Below are 21,935 nucleotides of genomic sequence, written 5' to 3' on the forward strand. Positions count from 1 at the left end.
AAAAAAAACAAATACTACAGAATACATGATATTTTTAGAAGGTTTTTGGCTGGCTCAGTATCTGATTGCAGTGAAGTGGGTAAAACGTGTGACTGCAGCACTAATAGCGAATAATTTCTTGCCAGTTTAGACTGCTGAATTAGCTCACCATGGGGTCAGATGAGACCCAATGTCAGTGAAGGGAAAGTGGCAGGAGGGACAGAAAAGCAGGAGGATGCTGAGAAAACACAGTGGCATCTCTCTTGGTGGCATTATTGGCTTGGCTGTAACGTGAACCTGTGCCTTTAGTCATTATTATTACACAGCAGGCTATAAACCTTATTCTCCTCCTTTTGCTTTCCTTTCCTCAAGAGCATGATTCTTTGTGTCTGCTGCTGATAATCAGAGGTTTTTAGTAATGAAAAGCTCCATTTTGCCAGTTTTCAGCATGGACATGTCATTCTTGCCTTCAAAGACCCAAAATATAATTGTATTCAAGCTTGCTACACTGCATGAAAATAAGATTACTCATGTAAAGCCACCATCAATTTGCCATTAATCAGGAAGCATGCAATTACAATTAACCTCTAAAAATATAAATCAATAAAATAAAAATAAACCACAAGCTTATTAAAGTTTCTATTTCCATGCAAGCTGTACAAATACATGCAAAAATATTTCACAACAATCTCATGAAAGAGGTAATATTATTTCTCTACAGATGAGTAAATCGAGGCACTAGACAGTTTGTGCTATGCCACACACAAGTCTTTGTTAGAACAGAGATTAAACTTCAGGATCCTGACATCTTCCCCCCCCCTCCCCCCCCGGCCCCCGGTAGGCCATTCTGACTCCTTGTTACAACTGAGGCCCAATTTTCATTTATTCTCACTGAGTGTGAAGAATTTTTTTCCTGATTTATTCTATCAAGATGGCAGATAAAGGCATTCTAAGTGGAGAAGGATATGTGGAAAAGGAGAAATGAATGTATTTTCAAAAGATGAAAAAAGTAAAAGGAAAATTAAAACAGTACATGAAATTGGAAAACAGAAAGGCAGAAAATAACAAATGTATGCACTGATGCCCTACCCGTTAAAAATATGCTGAATGAGAGGATGAGCTGTCTTCATATACACATCCTGATTGGTACATGACTCCCCAAAGACTTCATCAAAATAAAAAACATGCTGAAAAATAAACATGATCTTTACATGAAAAGGAATATGTCTCACTTCCCCTTTACCCCCATAAGAAGACAAATTATAAAACAGAAGTCTTTCCGGTGACTTCATATGGCTTTGGATCAGGTCCAGAGTGACCTGGCAAAYTTGACGTGCAGCATCACATATGCAGGAACACACCATAACAACCAATCAACAGAATGAGGGTAGAAAGAAAAAAAAAAGAAAGCAAAGATGTCTTAATCTTCCATCATTCTGAAGCAGAAGATACAGCAGCCTTATGACAAAAGGCAGGAGAAAATTAATAGAAAACTCCTGATCTATTCCTGAAATGAATCAAACTACAGATGTACTGTAAGATTACAACAGTAAAAAGAACTCAAAATTAGTCCTCAGTTGTGATTAGCTGTCTCTGTTCTCCAGACTCAAACCCTTTTTATGCCAGGGAAGACTAAGTTATTCCTAAACAAAGCTAGACTGCATTATTTCAGAGGAGGGCAGAAGAAAAACCCACCAATATTTAGGCTCTGATCCAAAGCAGCAGGGTCTCTAGAAAGACTGCAGCTGAGGTCATTTTGAACTTTGGATTTGGTCCTTCTAGGTTAAGAATGCTTTTTGTGGGGACAGTCACAAACATACCACACTTCCAGAAAAGCTTCCACGGACTGGTGTCTAACATTACACTCTAATGAGACAGTACATGCTAAATTAATGTAGTAAATCTCCAGGACTGATAATCATTTCAGCGATGCACAAACAAGCCACACCAACACATGTGTGAATTAGACCAGGGAGTCTCAACAGCTACACCCGGCTCGCAGCACAGATGAGCTCTGTAACAGGYCTGCAGTTTGGGTCCCCAGGTCACAGAGCTGGAGTGTGCCCCAGATCTCRTCTGGTCTGCACCACTGGCCTTCTTTCTGTAGGAACCAGGGATGGAGGTAGGGTGAGCAGCCAGACTTGGAAGCAAGGAAGTACTCCAGGGTCCTACAGTACGGATACGGCCTTCTTGCCATGGCATAATTCTGATTGGACAATATTGATTTATAGTAAGATTTCTATTACCAGAACAAAATAAACTAGCAGTTATTTCAGTGCTGAGATACCAAGGTGATAGGCACCACACAAGTGTCAAATATAGCTAGTCAGATGGAGGGAGTGGGCTGGAATGGCTGCATGTGTCATACTGTAAAAGGTGGTATATGAACCAGGCCCCAGAGAGCTGCAAACTGATTTTTTACTGGATACTTCGAACAGTTGTTCCAAGGACCCAGACTGTAAAAATAATACAGAGCAGAAYGAGTATGGCTTGCTGCTCCCTAGAAATCAGTTCTGTTCTTGGTGCTGTCGGTCAAAACTGGGAATTTGAACTATGACAGCATGAGATCCTTAGGATTTAGAAACAAAGATCAAAGGAGAAGTTAATTTTCAGAAACATTTGAGAACTAAGAAGGGGAGAGGGTGAAGGTATAAGTGATTAATTGAAACAAACTACAGTGCTGAAATAGTGTGAAAAGGAAACTTCCCACTGAAGTACCCTGGAAAGTTACTAGGGCACTCTGCAGCAGGCAGTTCTGCTACAACACTGGCATTTAGCAGAGGGGTTTATTTTATCATGTGCAAAGAAAGCTGCAAGAGACATGCTTTTGAAGACCTTAAATTCTCAAGTTTTCTGCCACAAGCTGGCAGAAAATCAGGAGCAATTCAAATACAGTTATGCTGAGCTGACAGAAGAACCCACCGCCTATTTTATACAAGAAATACAGACAGCCCTTTTCTGCTTCTCCTCCCTGAAATCCCAAGGTGGTTCTTGGCCGTGTTCATCATTCGTACAATTTGTTTTATCCCACCATGCAWGTGACTGGCCCATAAACATAAAATGTAAATGCAACGCATTACCTGTAAAATATATTGGGTGAGATCAACTGCCTCCTTCTTCTCATGAAGGAGTAGGGTTTCTTTATTTTTCACTGTGATGATATTAACCTCCCCACGTCGCTCCTCTCTTAGGCCCAGGGGACGCTTTCGGACGCACACACGGATTTTTTCCCTTTCTGTCCACGGAGTTTCTTTCTCAGAGGTATTCGATCTACAACAAAATTGTAGTTTTGTAGTTTAAACCAGGTTACTACACAATGCAGAATATGCATAAATCTGGCTTGGATTTCTAGCTGTACCACATAAATATTTCTGCCACACTCACCAAAAAAACCTCATTGTGACATGGTAGAGTTTCCACTGTTTTTTTTGCTAACAACTTTTAGACTAATAACTTGTGTGCACATTGTTAAAAYAGCAGTGTTTATACAGCTATGTTCCTGAGCTTGTTGCTGGACTGGCRTACCATTGTCTACAAATATACGATCCAAGCTGATAAAATACACAATTTCRCTTAATTCACTTATTTACTTATTCTCATTGAAATTATTCAGAGCCATTATTAGTTCACTTAATTCAGTGCAGATAAAAGTATAAACAGATCTTGAAAAGGAGAGGGTGTACTATTCAGTTGCTTTTCCCCTAATACCAACTTTCACTCAATTATAGGCTGTTCCACAGGTTGCAAGTAGATGTCTCAGACTAGGAAACTAGACAGCATCACCACATTCCTATTCATTTCAAAGAAAACTTGAAATACTGATCTCTTCATTATCTCTTCTTTGGTCTTCTATCCAACTTGTTCCTTGTGGCATAAAAATTATGCTCTTTCAGAGAACAGGTAAAGTTGTWCTCTTGTGTTTTGTCAAGTCTCCTTAAATTCCCTTCCGGACCCCTCAGATGCATAAAGTCATTTCTTGTTTTATTAATTAAACTGCTGTGTAAATCATTTTGTGATGTAGCATACGGAATACGTTTGAATGTAACCAAAATGTATTCATTTCACCTTTCCCTTTTTCAAGCTGTCTTCAACCAAACGAATAATGATTTTCTGCCTAGATTTGAATGTCAGCTTGTCAGAAACAATCATTTTAATCAAGCCCTGACTTGCCTGAAAGTACTATTTCTGCCATGCTATCCAAGTGCCCTTCCAAAAATCTTAATGTAGTGATTAAAAACCAACAGACTAGTTGTCTAGTGAATTAAAAACAAAAACAGAGCAAAGATACAAGTTATTCAATATCTCATTACAACTACAAGCTYGTAATGTCAATGCTGCTGTACTGCATGATTCCCCACAGGCATACAGTATGCAGATATAAATCTCAAGATGTAGTCTTTAAAGAGTTCACACAAGTAATTTTTACTTGTATTGTATTCCTATTAATTTTAGTATGGCTTTCCTATGCTGACCTGGATCAGGCCCTGTACTTAGATGGAAACTTCTTTCCTCTGAAAAACCCTAAGACTTGAAATAAGATACTTAACTTATAAGCCACTATAAGCTTACGGATATCATTGGGCACCAGATGTTCTCAGCAAATGATCARAGGCTCTAAAGTTTACTTCTCATTTCACCAGAGGCTGAATCTAGTCACCTATTAGAAAAGCCTTTGTTTTGCTCTAAAGGCTTGATGGAGAAAGATCTGATTATAAAATCTGGAAGAAGGAAAAAATGAAAACTTGGTGGGTCTGTTTACAACATAAAAGACATGAATTCTTTCTTGTACAGATGCACATTTGATTAMAAGTATTTCGTAGGGGGACAGAATATGTTTAAATTCTATATGCTGAACCTCAGGTTTAATTTTCTATTAACCTTTCTTAAAAAGAAATTATATTTTATGACAAAATGTATTCTTATATTATTACCAAAAAACAAACCTTGAAACAGATCATTAGGACCTGATTAGACAAGTCAGAAGAATCCCCATGTCCTATCTGCTGACATGAAAATCAAGTCATTTGCTGCAGGCAAATGGAAAATATATTTAAACATATTAACAGAGCTGTTTATCTTTCTTTAGTCTTAAATCATTCCAATCTACTGGGTTACTTTAGGCTAGATTAGACTTAAGAGTGGCCAAAATCCCAAGGTGACATGCAGATGGATTCAGTGAAGAGGATGGACACTCACAAGTCAGGAACCACTAACCCAACTGCCAGCAGGCTGGTCCCAAGCCTGGAATGCAGAACATGTGTTCAGTGGTCAAAGCAGAGGAAAGAGAAACTCAGGCATGTCAGGAAGATGCAGGAAGCCCACAAGATGAACCCTAGTGCTAAGCACAAAAGAATGCGCTTGGAAGAAAGAGAAGAACAAAGGGAAGAAAGCGAGAACAAAGGAGAGAGTGTCTACTGCAAGATTCAGGATCAAATTCCTCCAGCTGGTCCACTACATTATGGTCCATTAGATTATATTTTATTTTTTACTTTCCAGCCCTGTGAACCCTGCTCTTTTTGTGGCACCGTGGCTCAGTTTCCAGAGGAGACAGAGAATGCACCAAGATGCCAATCCTATATTTAGGAGGTTAGTGCACTCCTCTGGAAGGCAGGAGTGGCAAGGTTGAATTCTTTTCCAGTTCTAAGCCATGATCTCTCATTTCACAGGTAAGYGCTCTAACTGCTAGGCCACCACAGTACTTTCCCTCTCCGACAACAGCATCTGCTCCACTGAGGCTATGGGAGTTGTGATCAATCCTGACTCCATGGATCATCCCACACTCCATCTTTCACCACCACTTCACACAGCTACCCTCGCCTGCAGGAGGTGGTAACCACTCATTGGGTGGTTGGCAGCACAGATCTTCAGGCAGGCTTGACACCTTGGGTCTAATAAACGTCTCTACTTCAAGCTAGGACGTGCTACTGCTTGTGATCAAACAACATGCACTTCTGAAGCAGCTCATGAACCTCAAATGGTATATTGTCCTGACTTCCAGAACCTCTACACAAGGTTATTATTTTGAAGGTTAGCACTATGATCTTTATGACAGTCTCTTTGCTGCATTTTAAAACAAAATCGCCACAATTCCACAGCAGTGAGCTCAATTCTGGTAGTATGTATGCTGGGAGAAATGCACTCAGACTGCTGGATCAGGATCTGCAGGAGATCTAAATGCAGAAACAGCTAGTGCCTGGATCCCAACCAGTTTAAGAGGAGAGACCTGGCAGAAACCTAGTAAGTCTGGACACTTTCAGAGGTAGGTGACTGAGGTCTTCTTAGATCACAATTTTTGACTCAAGGCAGTAAGTTTACACTGCACTCCGCCTATTGTAAGCCAATAAACATTATTTTGTGCTCTACAAATGTTTCCAGAGTTGATTTACCAGGGGTCGAAGGTAACTAGCCCCCTGTTAGCAACACTGGGAACAGTATGAATGTTACAGATCACATGCTCAAGGAGCAGCTGCAAAGCTTCCCTCACACTACTGTCCGTATCCAGTCCCTGTTATATTTATTCCATTTCTTTTTAAAGCTCCAGTTCAGAAATTTCTTTACAAACAAGTGTAACTATCACAGTATGCATCATTTTTACTGGAGAAAACTTCACAGACTTACCATCCACAGGCAACACTGTATTTTGAAATTAATTTTTTCAAGATAAGTCACATGGAAAAAAAATGAGAAAAAAGGACTGCCTGAAACACCAAGAAAACAAAGGCTTACATCCTGCAAGATAGTGAAAACTATTCTTAGGAAATCTTGGCAAGTAGCAGCTGGTGAATTCAACTGATTCATTCTACCAGACTTGGAGTGTGAAGTGCTTGTTAATACATCCCCTCCCTATAAGATCTTGCATTGTTCTGTACAATTTTTGCAGCATTACAGTTTGCTTATTTGGAGTTGATAAAGGCAGATTCTCCTCCCCAGAAATTACTAATTATGATTAACTTGAAAAAATGGTAAAATAAAGGGAACAATAATTACCTGATACAAGAATGAGGTAGTCCATAATTATACCCTGAAATATGAGTTACTCTTTGTATTATGGGAGTTTCAGAGTCCCCCAAGAGAGGAGCAATATCATCAGATTCTGTAGCATGGTCCAGTCCACTTTTTGTGCATATTCCAGGAGTATTTAAGTCTCTTCTAGTTATTCTAATAAGCTCTGAATCATGGGGTTGAATGTGTTCCAGCATTTCCACTAGACTGTCCCTTTCTTTATTGGCACTGAAATCAGATGAACTATATAATTCAGGCTCAGAGTCTTTAACAGCTCCATCATTTTTCTCAAAGAAGGACTCAAAATGCAGTTGTCTACGGGGACCTGATCTGGTTGCCTGAGGCTGAACAATAAGGCCACTTGTTCGGAAATCTTGCTTGTTTAAGTCTGCTACATCTTCCTCTTCTTGCATAATTTTGATTATTCTAATGAGCTGAAAGAGACGTTTGCGGTCATTCATGTTGTGGACCCCTAGTTTGGTATAATCTTTCATGGAAACCTTGGCAAGTTCATCAATCTTCTGAAGACCAAAGGCAGCAAAATGGGGATAGTATTTTTCAAGTTCTGCCTCACAAAGGCATTCATAAAGGCATGATGCCATCTTCAAGCTAAAATCTACAAGAAATCAAACAAAAGAAATATTAGTTTCATATGAGACATCGTGGCTGACAAAGTTATTAATGAAGTAATTACACATTCCCCAAATGCTGTTATCTGAAGTTAGGACAGAAGCATGTCAGACTCCAAGTCCAAAACACTAGATTTTCAAATAGTATGGAATATAACAATAACAGAACTACACTAAATATGAAGCAAATAATTACCTATGAAATTGTATTTTAAAATGATACATAGAAATGCACAATACACAGTTACTTACTGCTGCAGAGTTCCTACACGTCTGATGTCTACTTGATAAATGCTGCAGCTACTGAAACCCTGTCCTCAAGCCAGAGTGTAAAATGCCTAATTTTAGATACTCAACTTAATATCAGGGCATGTGGTCTAGTGTGGTTCTGCAGCTATCCCTCATTTACTAACCAAAGGAAAAGAAATTGCATTTGTGCTAACCTAAGGATGAATTATTAAAACTGTTCACCTTACAGATGAACTACAGCAAAGTTGGGGTTTTATGTTTCCTTTAAACATAACTTTCTATTCAATTTCATGTATCTTGTGAGCATTTCTAAGTGTACTTGACAGACTGTTCAAAACTGCGCAAAACCTGAAACAAAGAATTTATCTAAACCTATATACACTACTGGAATTCTGTGCTTGCATTCTTGGGAAACCCCAAAAATTAGCATGCATCACTGAAATGGACATGGAAAAAATCCTAAACATACGTATTCCTAGCAACACTTTTTGCTGCTGTTTGTATCCAGGTGGATTAATATCTGTAGATATTTTTACTTATTCTGTAAAATGGAAAAATGATAGCACTTCAAATATCCATTGCCCACTGCCTTGTTCAGTCTAAGACCTTAGCAAACACAAGTTTACAAAATACAAATTGCAAATACAAATTTATTATTTGTAAACAGAAAAACAAGTTATTTAAAACTAAAGGCTTTTTTCCTTGTAATTCAGGATAAATTCTTTAGCAGGTTTTTCAAGTATCTCTACAATAATATAAGAAAATAAGGCCTCTAAATAGCAACCCAAAGTTGTTCTTATATCATTAGAATTGTTATATGCACGGTTGGAACAGTAATGACAAAACAATAAAGACTCTATTAAAATGCTGATTGCATGAGATATGACAGAGGCCAAAAGATGCATTAGAGGACAACTAACATGATTTCAGAGGTGAAGTCTAAGCTGTAAATAGCGGTTAACCATAAYAAAATTTTGTGTGTCAGCAACAACAAACTTGAAGACAGAAGCAAATGTTATATAGGGAGACATTTTTAATGCATGTGTATTGCAATTCTTAATCTTAAGGTAAAGCCAAAGCCGTAGCTGAGGTTATTATATCCAGAGAGAGGGAAACAGAATCCACAAAAAGGATGGTAAATCCAAAGACCATAAATTACACCTGTATAAGACCTTTCACAAGCACTCACAATTTCCCAAATTCTTTAACATCTATAATTCCACAAGAACATCAGATTTCATTTAGAGTAAAGTATGTAAGATAGGCATTTTTCAGAAACATGAAAGTATCTAAAAAGATAAAACAGGTCCTCTSCAAGTCTGTATGCTTGCACTGCCACAGGAAACCTCTCTGTTTGAGAAAAGAAGCAGATTCCCTTCACCCATTCTTGCTCTGTATTCTAGGTTATATTTACATCACTGAATATGCTTCAGTTAAGAGAGTGACCAGAAAAAAAACAGTGCAGAAACTAATTCCATGATTCCATGTTTGCTTCTATTTGTAGGTATAATTTTCTGGAAAGGAGAGAAAAAATATTAAAAAATGGAGCTATTTCCCAAAAAGAAAGCAATAGACATGGATAGAAATACCCATAAATGACTATCCATTCAATTTTCCATCACTAGAGTAATGAGGGACTAAGATTCTCAAAATATAGAAAATCCAAGTAATACAGATAGTACAGAACATGCAAGAAGGCTAGCACTGAGCCTCATAAGCATCTCTGCATGGTTTCCTTGCTAAGGCTCTGTGCCACATGACAGTAACTGAACTGCTTCCTAATGGAAGCTGGCTCTGAAAGTAGTAAGTGCTTTTCCTGYCTCAGATATAATCAATCTTACTGGATCTAAGTGGTTCCAGGAGCTAACTTCAGTGTCTCTCCATCCATGGAACAGTTATTTCACAATCTAGGAAAACTGAACAGTTACTAAGAAAGGAGTAACAAGTTAATTAACTTTGGGAAAAATTAAACAGAAGTCATGATAGGTTCTGCCATTTCTGATCATTTTAAAATTCAAGAACAGACAGTTTTCTGTCCTTTCTAAATCTTTCTAAAAGATTTGCTCTGCTTCAAACAAGAGATAATTCAGGGGAATTACAGTTGTCAAAACAGATGATCACAATGAACCCTTCTGGCCTTCTGATCAGCAGCGTTCTAAAAGAATGGAGTGCCTTTCTGCCTCTAAAAAGAGCTTAATTCACCTAATATTTTAGACACATAATAAAACCCTCTACGGATATTGTTTCTCAAACGGAAATACAATTCTTCAAAGTAAAATAGCTTTATAAAGAAGCAAGGTATGCTTTCAAGAATCCTAAACCGTTAATGATAATGCCATCTTCTGGYAAAAAAGGGGAAGCCCTTTACTTTTCTACAATGAATAACAGCCAGCCTTCCCTCAATTATTGTCAGGAGCTAATTTTGTTTGTTCACATGAGACAACACTGTTTTCTAGTGCATAAACATTCTTCAAAGTGATTGCCGAACATCAAAGCCCAAGTCTTATTTCCAGCAAAGCTGAGACTTCCCTGAAAATAGGACTGAGACGGAATTCTTTAACTTCTTAAAACAGTTGGATATAACATATATTTTGAGGAAGAAGGAAGTCAATTTGGAAGCAGAAATCTCTATACGCACCCAATTACAAGGTCAAATAGTCTCAGCCTTAAGAATTTTTCATTCACTCTGTACTATAACACGGAATATGATTYGCTGCAGTTCAGTGGTTGCTGTTCTCATTTTAACTGGCAGAAAGACTCGGTGTCACTTTGAAATTTTCACATTCCCCACAAAGAAGAGAGCTGCTTTTCCTCTGACAAGCAAGTACTGCAGCAGGTTAGCCGTGCAAACAGTGAGCTCAATTAAGTGCAAAGCATCTTTCTTTCTAATACACAAGTTAGCTGTGAGGGAGTAACAGTGACGAGCTACCTTACTGCTGAAACACATAAGAAGTCTAAACASTAAGATATCTAGATCAGGGACCAATCAGCTTATTGTCTTTACATAGCAAACTTGAGTTCTCCACAACTTATTTCTTACGCAGATGAATCTTGAAAAGATCTTACAAGTCTGCCAGGCTCTGGTAATGGGTAAATACCCACTGTAAAAAGCAGTAGAACTTTATGTAAAGAGATCAACACAAAGCACAGAATAATATCATTGTTTATCATCAGTGAAGAACTGCACTGTTTTGGTAATTGGAGTTTTTGAAAGTACATAAATCCAGAAAAAAAAAAGGCATAAATAGTAGAAACTACTGGTTATATCTTACGTATTCTGAAAAGAACAAACTTACTACAAAATTATTCTCTAGGAGCTATCTAGGAGCTATCTTCCATTTTAAAATGCTTTTAATTATTAATTGGCTCTTACACAGGTCTTTTCACCCTCAACACACTTTTCAAAGTGGTGAAAATGGCCTTCAAAAAGATACTCAATCAGTGGCTGTAAGTCACTGTGCATAAACTAAAGTACATAAAAATCCCCACATGAACTATTCTACGGATAAAGCAGCCTTATACTACTATATCTTGATCCTTATTAATCTCTGATGTAGTAAAGAACTCAGTGCACTGTTCACTTGAAAAGTAACACCCACAYGCACTGTTATCCCACAATATTTACCTGGCAATTTTGGTTGACTTTCACTGATACTCCTGATTGTCACCACTGAGACATGATGCAAGTATCACTATATTTTAAACTAGGGAAATGAAGCCATGGCAAAGTGAAGAGACCTTAGGTAGCACTCAAAACCTTACAATGTTAATTAATGCAAGTTATATTTAATTCTGTAAATAATCCAAGATTATCATTCTGAATCATAACCTTTGGTCTAATCATAAAATAATTTTATTAGAACCGGTTCTCAGGCATCAGATAAAAGTAACAATTTTTGAATCTTAACAGCACCTTATTTTCATACCTATGACTTTGTACTGTGTCAAACACTGATGTACCTTTGCTTTACAAAGGCTTTATAAAAACAAAAGTTAAGAACTTAAAATTTGTAAACACACGTAGCAGGTACTTACGCTTCCTTTCCTGATCACAGCTCTACCAGCGTATTGTACTTTATTAGTTGTAACCATATCACCCCGAGCATGTCTTCAGCACAGCCTGTGTCTCAAGGTGTTTGATGTTTTTGGGGGTATAGAAGCAAAAGACTAGAATGAAACCAATCTTTCATGAGAACATTTCCTGAGAAAAGACTTATTAATTCATGTCAATAGTCATTCATCTATGTTTCTTATTCCTCTGAACATTAAGCTAATTTTTAACTTGTCCATAGCCAAATTTGATTTAGCCCTCCAGGAAYGGATGGCTAATTTGCTTTTCCAGGACACCACAAAAAACGTTTTAACCTTTAATCATTTTGACCCCCATTCCCTTGAATACTAGGGCATTCCTGTGAGCAACAGAGTCGTGGCATGGTTGCACTTTTATGAGCACAAGACACATAATAAGAGATAGTCTCTGCTATAAAAACAAAACTATAATTTTAGTTTAAGATGCAAACACAATAGGTAGTGAACTATGAAACACAGTTTGAAACATCGATCAGTGCGCCAGACCCAATTATAAGATCATAGGATTACACTGTGCAGTTCCCTGTGTGTGTACACTACGTGGATTAAATACTCGGTTGCTGGAGTAAGTGTCGTAGCAGGCCATTTTGAAGATACGAGGAACAAAACTGAGTACTAGTAACAGATAACCATCTATAGCTTCTGCATAAGAAAAATAATTGGAAAGGGAGGAGTATATGTAACATTAACTGATAAATGTTTTACAGCTGGACCATGTAAAAGAATGTCTTCTCCCTTCATCACATTCCTGCTTCCTTTGCTACTGGCATACCTAACACAGAGCTGGTTACTGGATCTACAGTTAATCTCACTGTTCTTTTAAACAGACTAAAAAGCCACAACTAAGTATTGGGGCCTTTTTCTTTTCAAATAAAGTATTTTTTCAATTTGCAAAAGACTGGTAATTGTTATAATCATTACTTCATACTAATTATAGTCTGATGACTTCAGCAGAAGAGACTTCTTCCTACAGCTGATACCCGACAACTGCTTAAAACAACAGCTGCATGGAAATGGAAGTGTCTAATATTCAACCGCAGCTAAGAAAATAATCTATGAGTTATATTAGGATGCTGATTATTTGAAAATTGTGTCCGGGTATCTCTYGTAGGCAATATTTACCAAATGGCTTTCAGTATTTATTTAGTTTTGGAACTACATCAAGGCAAACTGCTTTGCAGTCCACTTCCAGGCTTGGAGGGGGACAAGCTTACCCAATTTAGCCCCAGAGCRAGAAACTTGGTGTTCATAGTTCCCCCAACTTGAATTCAGCCCCAGCCTGATGAAGTCTGTATTTATACTTTCCCTCACGGGAAGACACCCCCCCCCCCGCGTTTCAACGTTTCACCAACCGTTCAGATTTTCCAGCTCGCCCGAGGGGGAGCGGGGGGGATCAGGCTCACTCCGAGCTGTGCCGTTGCTCGTGGTTACGCGATTACAAACAAGTCGCGTGTTGTGCGATGCACCTGTATCACGAATAGGGGGAAATAACAAATAACTAAATAAAGAGCACATCGTTTCCAGACTGAGGGGACGCCTCGGAACGAGCTAAGTCGCTACAAACGCGCGGCTTAAGCCGGAGCGTCCCGCGGCGCCAGCTGCATTGCGGGGATTCCCGGCCGCGCCGCCGCCTTTCATCCTTTTTTATCCCTCTGCCGCCCTTAATTAATTAATTACTTTATTACTTCATTTATTTATTTATTTCCCTCCCCCCCCCACGGCGGAGCGGGGCTGCTGCTCCCCAGCGGGCCGGGCGAGGCCGCCGCGGCCTGCGGCTCCCCGAGCCCGCCCCGCCTCCCCTCCCCTCGCGACGGCCCCCGCCACCCGCCCTCGGAGTCACTCACCGGCCGCGGCCGGAGCGGAGCCGAGCGCGGGCGGGAGCGCGGCGCGCCGGCCCCTCGCGCAGGCTGCGGCAGCGGCGCCCAGGCCGCGTTCCCATGGCAACGGCGCCTTTCCCGCTTCAAACGCTCGCGCCCGCAGCCAGCGAATGGGGCGAGGAAGAGGCGGGGAGGGGGCGGGGACTCTCGGGGAGGAACCAATTACAGGCGGCGGAGGGAGTAGGGGCGGGGAGAGGCGGGAAGGGAGGACGGAAGGAGCGGCAGGTGCCGCCCACGCTTCGCTCTGCGCGCTGTAATTGGCCGAGGCTGCTGCCAGTCGGACGTCGATCCCCGCCTACTGCCTGTACCGGAAGTGAAGGTGAGGGCGGGCTTGCAATGGCGGGTGCGTTCGTGTTGGGGTTTCCGTTATTCCGTGGCCTCCTGCTGTCYTGGGGGCGGCTGTGGGGGCGCCGGGCTCAGGGCGTCCCGCGGCGGCGGCGGCTCGTTTCGGGGGCTGGATGGAGGCGCTGTGCGCGCTGCGCGTCCCCCAGCGGGCATGTGGGTCACGGGACAGCCCAGTGGGGGCAAAACAGTTCYGTAAAAATGTGTTATTTACTTAAATGTGCAGCTCTGTCAAAATACAAAATTCACCTAGAGCTCGAGATTGCTGCAGTTTTTAAATGTCTTTCTGATCTCCATTGCTTTATATATATATGTGTGTGTGTGTGTGTATATATATATTTGTAGTGTGCATATATATATATATATATATTATATATATATTATATATTTTTTTATATTTTTATGTGTACGATTGTGTATGTGTGTGTGTATATATGTGTGTGTGTGTGTGTGTGTGTATATATATATATATATATATATATATGTAAATATGTAAAACCGCTTGTCCTGCCGAGGTAGGTTATTAATTACTATATTTGTTGCTTGAGAGGTGTGCTCTTTCCTGCTCACACACTGGAGCTTAATCTCCCTGTGTGCCAAGAATCTCCTAGCGCTGCCCGACAGCCTCTYGCCCTGCCCAGGAAGCAGAGCGCTGGTCTTTGACGTTCCTTTTCTCAGCTCTGCCGCTGACTTCCRAAGGAGCTCCCTGTGCTGCCGGAGCTCTGTGCTGGGCAGTTGTTTCTGTGTGCCAGTTCCTGGTAATGCTGAGTTGATCATAGTGTTGATCATAGCTGTTTCTTCTGCTTTATCCTTTCCTGTCCCTCTAATGTGCTTCTTAATACATCAGCTGCAAGGAAATGTCATGCAATTTTTTTTGAGCTTTTAGAGAACACTTTTTTGCATTGGGGCTTTCATGGACATTTTTGCTTTCCCTTAAGAGGAAAAGGTGCTATTTTTACCTTCTTAGGGTGATTGCCAAGATTAATTATGCAATAACTGCAAGGGAATGGATGATTTTTAATCCATATTGAAAAAACATTTTCTGGAAAAATACAACTTGTCTGTTTGAACTCCCGTGTCGACCACGCTTAATCCTCTGCGCTCTTCCACAGCTCTTGTTGCAGTTAACAGAGGGGCATGGCGGTGAGAGCATGTGGCTTGATAATCTACAGGAGGCTGCAGTCAGCACCCCGTTCCAAGGTCACTGACAATATTGAATACCTCCTCCTCCAGACATCCTATGGGACCCATCATTGGACCCCACCCAAAGGTGATGTTTGCCCTGATAATATCCTTCAGGGTTGTTTGTGCTAGAGAGATTACAGACTGACCTTTGGCTGAATGCTGCTATGGTCAGCTTTGTTTAATCAGGTAACTGTAGCAAGTCTAGGCTTTTTCAGCAGCATAGTGGAGAGTTTTGTGGCCCAAATTCCTTACAAACAGTAGTTGTATAAACTCCTGGGCATGACAGTTTGAGTGGCAGAGGTCACCTRGTCATGTTGCTTCAGGTGTCTGAAGCTTTTGGCAGACACTTAACAACTAACTAAAATTGCGTAGCTAGACAAGTTACTGCCTTCCTTCTCTGGCAGATACTGCTGTTGTCGATGCAGGGGTATTTCATCCACTGATTGTCAGAATGGTCATCCCTTGCAGYGCAACATTAGAAGACAAACTGAAACCCCATGATTTACCTTAAAATGCCTTTCTTTAAGGTGGTGTAATTCAGGAGATGATGGATGAAGAATGCAGGCCCTACGTAATAAAAATGGGAGAAACAGCTAGGAGAAGTAGCTTCATCAGCCATCTTCACCTAAGCCATTCTCACTCATCAGTGAGACCCTGAAAGAGAGACCCCGAGCCCTTGCAGTGCCCCAAGRTGCACGGCAACGCCTCGTCTGTAAAGACACATGGCAGAGCCAGTGTTTGAGTTGCACAGCCTTGCAGCCCTTGTGCCAGGGGAAGTACAACACAGAAATAATTTAAATTCCTYGTAGCTCTTCTAAGCTGTTTCTTACTCTGTGAGATTACGTACTGCTTTTTGCCTYGTTTTTACTACTTGTATTGTAAAATGGAATGCTGTCAAAGCACAGCACTTGAACAGTGTTTAAACAGGAATTTGCTAATTGGCAGAAAGTTAGTATCAACCATGCCCTGCTGTTAAAGGAAAGAACAAAAATTTTCAAATCTTTCCCTCTGGTCCTCTTCGTCAAAAGGCTAAATGAGTAGTTCTCAGGCTACTGGAAAGAAAGAAAGAGGGAAAAAAAAAATCCATGGATTGGGACATGATTATTTGTAAGAGGAGAGTTCTGTTTGGAAAAGTTCACTGGGAATACTACAGTTGTAGACATGACCGCACACTTGTGAGTAAAATGACTCATAGACATGCATCCCAAGCAGTCAAGATTGTATCTTTTATGATTTTTTAAATCAAAAATAATAGAAAAGCCGTAATCTGATGACAGATACAATGATTACTTGATACAGATCTTGAATTAGTAAATGAAAGAGCTATTGCATTTTTATATTCTGTGTGGTATGAGTGGCCTTCAAAGGCAGCCCTGGGTTGTGTGATGTAAAAACATAACTTGTATATGATATAGGCATGTTTTTTAATATGTCAGGAGCCAGAATGATAAGAAGTTACCACATCTGTAAGGGCACACAGGAGATGAATYCACTTACAGCTAAATTTGTTTGTTGAAAATTTTAGAAGTCCGTAAGCAGGTGCAGCTCTTACAAAATTAAGCWATACCTGCTTGGATCTTCTCAAATGAACTTCATCAGCCTCATCTCAGCTCCTAAAACAGTGACATTGCACTAATTGAGCCTGTTGGGAGGGGGACATAAGGTTTGTTTTCTTCCTCAGCATGTTGGAACTTCATTAGTGCAAATTAGTGCTTTGAGRATCTGGAAGGTGCTATGTGATGTGGTGCCAGCAGTTCTTTTCTCCCACAAAGTAGGGCATGTTGCACAAAGCTGGAAACTTTCTGACGTTAGACTTGTGATTAGTAAGGGTAGGATGAAGCGATTCCCTCTGCTAGCTGGTAGGATGTTGTGTTTGTATCCTTTGAGTTGGAACAGAATCTCAGCCCTTCACCTTTTTTTTTGCTATCTCAACTCATTGCATGGTTGATGACTGTGGGTCATAATTATCATTTTAAAAGTGGTTATTTACTGCTCATGGATGTTCTGTGGGTGTTTCCTACTGATACTGTAAAAGTAATCCAGCTATGCAAGGCTGAGTGGATTCCATTTCTCAACTGTTAGTAAAAATCCCAACTATGGAAATACTGACCTTCTTAAAAAGAAGGTGACGACTTACAGTGTTAAAAATCAGGGAAAAATGTTTTTACTTAAAACTTCAGTGTATTTGATCTCAGATCTAAGACATCAATATGCAACATCAGTTGCTGTTTTCTATACAGCTRCCTTTTGGAAAAGAACTGTATTTTATATTAGAATTGATATCACGTTGTTGAGTTCCTGATGCACAGGCAAACAAGTGAGTGGGACCTGTTGGCATATGGGATTCCCATGTGCCCCAGCCCTAGTACTAAACGGTGGCTTTGGATACCTGGGATCTGAGGAAAGGTTCATCTCTCTATGCTGAAATCATGGTCATTTGCAGACACCTACATAGAAAACAGTTAACACGGGGGGGGGGGGGGGGGGGGGGGGAGAGAGGGGAGTGAAGCCTAACTTTTATTTCCTCTTTTGAAATTTCTCAACTCCCTGTTTGTTGCTTTTTTTAAAGATCTTTCCTGGCTTGTTCTATTTCTGTTCGTCTGAAGCTTTCCTGAGAAAACCAAATCTGACTTTTCTCACCAAAAGTATGAACAGCTGGGAATATGTTATATTTATCCGTTGTTTGTAATGGCATCTCTTAYTCTAAGTAATATAAGAGAAAAGGAGAGCCTTGAAGAAGTCACAGCCGGTGAAAGGACTGGCTTTTAGACTTGCTGTATTTCAGAGGGGGTTATGGGAGAAAAATGAAAGTACTAGACTGTTATGTGTCCCAGCATAGGAGAAACTGTTGGTGGTTTAATGTCATAATTTTGCATCCAGAGGTTTCTAAGATGGCTCGGAGTAAGTACAGCCATGTCAAGGATGAAGCTCGGACAGTTTCCCCTTCCCCTTATTGAATCAATGAGTGATTCAATAAGTTGCTCCCTCTCCATGATTAAATTCTTRCTAGTTTAGGATATATTGGAATAAGGAAGGCATGTGGGAAGCTTAGTTTTGTTCTCTGACAACTTTCACCTTTTGGTTATAAAGCAGTGTTCAAACTGTTGCTGTATGGTTTATGTCCTATAGTGTGAATCCATTGGTTGAAGGTCTTTTTTTCTGAAATCTACTTTTTAAATGGCATTTCTTTTTGTTGGGACTCATTGTTTCTGGGGTGTTGGTATAAGAGTTCTTCAGGATTGGGCCTTAAGCTTATGTGGGAGGGAAGAGTTGAGAGAGGACTGTTTGTAGGTCACYTAAAGAAAAGCATTCATGAGGCTTCTGGTCCTTGGCCTGAAATGTGATCTCTAAGGTGGAGCATTATGGGTGCAGAGTACTCCAGAGAAGAAAAGGAGGACTAGGAAAATAAATTTTCCAGTGCTGACAGGCCACTGGTAGTTTCAGATGATGCGGGATAAATAGAGATCCTGAAAGCCACACGAGAGAGGAAATCAAGATGTAAAATTGCTYGAAATGCAACCTCTGTTCTTCAGTATCAGTTTGGGGGGACAGATGAGAGGGCACAGCARTTAATACAAAACCAATGTTTCTTCATTGTCAACTGGAAAAAAAAATCACCTTCTTCCATGCAGACTTATGTTTTCATGCTTTTGGCAGGCCACGTGGATCCGGGAGAGGATGACCTTCAAACAGCCTTGCGGGAAACGCGGGAAGAGGCTGGCCTCGAGGCCAGTCAGCTCACCCTCATAGAGGGGTATAAGAAAGAACTGCACTACCCTGTCAATGGCAAACCCAAGATAGTAGTTTACTGGCTGGCAGAAATGAAGGACTGTAACACAGAAATCAAGCTTTCAGAGGAGCATCAGGCTTTTCGGTGGCTGAAGCTGGAGGATGCCTGTAAATTTGCAGAGTATGAGGATATGCAAGCAACGCTGAAAGATGTGCATCAGTATCTTTGCTCCAGAAAATAAATGCTCTGTAAAGGTTAAGGGAAACTTAAAGAAATGCATTTTTTTTCCAAACAAGTAGGATGGCTGCAGAAATGTAGATTACTTTTTTAATCTATACRAATTTGGTGAAAATACTTGGAGCTTTTGCTTTTGTATCCCCTAACTCATGTGGAAAAGCATAATCTGATTCAACCATAAGCCAGAGATGTGTGAATTGAAACCACAGCTAACAAAGACTTCTTGTGTCTTTCTTTTCTTTTTGCTTCAGAGCGCTGAGCAACTGTGGGTCTCTTTTGAAAATCAAACGCTTGATGTCTCCTGAGCTGCTGATGTTAGAACTACAGAGTTGTGAAAATGAGCATATGGAGATAATTAATAACAAAATGTTTACTGCRAAAGTTGTGTGTTGCATTTCAAATAGGGCAGCAGTAGTTCTGTTCCCGACCCCTCCATTGATTTGCTGTGATAACTTGTCCTGTCACTTCAGGTCTTGTCTGTCTGTATCATGAATGTACGTACATCACTAATCTACTGTTACAAAAAGTTTCTATCCAAGGAAACTCAGTAAACAGTTGACATACTGTATTTGAAAGGTAAATTCAAAGTTACCTTCTTTCTTTGCTGTTTATTTTTTGCCTCTTTGCTCTCTAACAGTAATATTGGCCATATGTTATTCTGTGGGTTGGGAGAGTGAACTCTATTGCTACCTAGAGCCCCAGCTTCTGCACAGAAAACTGTTGCAAGATTGCACATTAGCTTATGTGYGATAGTATCAGGATTTCACTGGCTGCAGGCTGTACCCACATGTGAGCAGTGCTGTAGATGATCATACTGGATGATTACAGTAGCCTGTGATGGTACCATTGAGCTCGCCTGCATCTGATCCCATGTGAATATCTTTTAATTTCCTTGATATCAGTGAGAGTTGAGCTTGTCAATGCTTTGTGTAATCATATATGTTCTGATAGTAATGGGTGATATCTTTGGGATGTACATTAATAACAAAAAAGCATGATGTTATTAGCATTTTTGGATGAGCAACCAGGATTTTTTTAGTTTAGGGAAATCTGGGGAAAACGTGTGTGYCCTCTTCCCCCTGTCTCCATGAGCCATTGATGCCCAGGCACTTGGACCTTTCAAGGGAACTAAATATATGAGAAAGTGGGCTCCCCGTCTGCCTKCCTTCTCGACTGCTGGAGTGAGGAGACCGTGTCATCAGCATCACACCAGCTCTGGAAAAGAACCCAGGGCAGGGGGATGCCAGAGATGCAGAAGAATTGGGCTGAGAAACATAGGTTGCAGTTCAGCAGTGTGTAACTCTCCAGGTGTGCAGCTCCTGTCGTTTGGTGTAGCATGCATTAATAATGTCAGTGCCACTGTGGCAGTGGTGTCTTGCTCAACGCTGTTACCCTCCTATAGAATAATTTATAAAAGCCCACTTGTGCATTGTGTTAAGAATTAAAATATATACATACATATATATATATTTCATGTTCATTTATGAACACTGCTTAGAAAATTGCATTCAGGTGATGGCAGACAGTGAAGAACATACAGGTTGTATGGTTGCAGTGAATGCTTCTCGGCTGGTCATTAGAAGCAGAGGATGAAAGACACCTCCCACTRTCATCTGGTCCATCCACTGCCCCAGAGGAGAATCTGCTATTTCAGTGTCTTCCTGATGGACATTTGGTTAAYGTGCTCTTCAAAACCTCTAGTGGTGCAGTCACACCCTCACCTCCTCTGTCCATACCCTGGTGAGTTTTGTCTCTAGTATTTAATCTAAGTAAACCAGTGAGAAATTATTAAAAAAAATAACAACCAATTAAAAGGAGAAAATAGTTAAAAGCCCATGCTGCTTTACAGTCTTATTTTTTGTTATTATTTAACCTACCRTTTAATCAATGCTTTGTAAACAGTGGTGTTACTGGCTCTGTGTTTGAGTAAAATTTGCAAATTAAGCATGAATTAGTTATTATCAAGTYATTTGCTGCGCCTATTCAGCAGCAAGGAACGTAAGCGCTTGCTGTTTTCACAGCATTAGCTGAACTCTGAGTATTTGCATTTTAATGGTGCTGCATATATAGCGCTCCCAAAATGCGTCAAAATTTGGGAGGGATAACAACTGCTGTAAATTGTTAGGACACACTGTAACTTACCCATGGACAAAATTTCAAGGGTGGGTATCTAAATTGTGGTAGAAGAAGGTAAGAGGGATGTAATTGTGATGGCTGGTGAGGCACTGCATGCGCGTTTTGAGGGATTTGTGTCCCTCAAATGTATTTCCACCAGTTTTGTGGGCAGAATGACGCTTAGATGTTTGGAAACTTGACCTGACAGTATATGCAGTCTTTAAATTTGTTCTAAGGATGGAAGCATTGGAAAGTCAGAATTCAATTCTGAATGATACTTCTGGGTTGGTCACTGGTGAAGGAGGAATTTTTCCTCTGCCTGTGTCTAGTGCTARGATTCCCTCCCAAGGAAGGACTGTGGGGAAACCCTCCAGTGAATAATTATGGAGTAATTTGCATGAGGAAGATGTTTATATGCAACTTCTATGAATTTATGTCCTGAACCAGTAACATTTGTATTTTCTTTCCTGAGACCTGCTAAGTTCTTAGTCATAGTGGCAG

General features: G+C 40.3%; 2 protein-coding genes across 5 annotated transcripts in view; one reads left to right on the forward strand and one right to left on the reverse strand.

The window, feature by feature from the left end:
- Nucleotides 1-13,912, reverse strand: part of KIF24 (kinesin family member 24) — a 32,227-nt gene extending 18,315 nt beyond the window's left edge. The window contains exons 1-6 of the mRNA XM_085303007.1: nt 13,793-13,912; nt 13,301-13,414; nt 11,895-12,026; nt 6,967-7,597; nt 3,060-3,249; nt 1,069-1,166 (exon numbers count right to left, since the gene is read on the reverse strand). Coding sequence (XP_085159133.1) covers nt 1,069-1,166; nt 3,060-3,249; nt 6,967-7,583 — 905 coding nt within the window. The 5' untranslated portion in view covers nt 7,584-7,597; nt 11,895-12,026; nt 13,301-13,414; nt 13,793-13,912. The remainder of the gene's footprint in view (nt 1-1,068; nt 1,167-3,059; nt 3,250-6,966; nt 7,598-11,894; nt 12,027-13,300; nt 13,415-13,792) is intronic.
- A 197-nt stretch (nt 13,913-14,109) lies between these two features.
- Nucleotides 14,110-21,557, forward strand: NUDT2 (nudix hydrolase 2). 4 transcript variants are annotated; one of them, XM_085303011.1, is made up of 3 exons: nt 14,110-14,144; nt 15,280-15,437; nt 19,010-21,557. In XM_085303011.1, the coding sequence occupies exons 2-3, from the start codon at nt 15,305-15,307 to the stop codon at nt 19,321-19,323; spliced, it is 447 nt and encodes a 148-aa protein (XP_085159137.1). In that variant the 5' UTR covers nt 14,110-14,144; nt 15,280-15,304; the 3' UTR covers nt 19,324-21,557. The 4 variants fall into 4 exon arrangements, with proteins under 4 accessions (XP_085159137.1, XP_085159139.1, XP_085159141.1 ...); XM_085303013.1 differs by having other exon boundaries at nt 14,144-14,168; XM_085303015.1 differs by lacking the exon at nt 14,110-14,144 and adding an exon at nt 14,176-14,323.
- Nucleotides 21,558-21,935: the final 378 nt, after the last annotated feature.

This window comes from Rhea americana, unplaced genomic scaffold (assembly GCF_003343005.1).
Source record: "Rhea americana isolate MKP2758 unplaced genomic scaffold, rheAme1 scaffold_196, whole genome shotgun sequence".
In the NCBI taxonomy this organism is placed as follows: Eukaryota; Metazoa; Chordata; class Aves; order Rheiformes; family Rheidae; genus Rhea; species Rhea americana.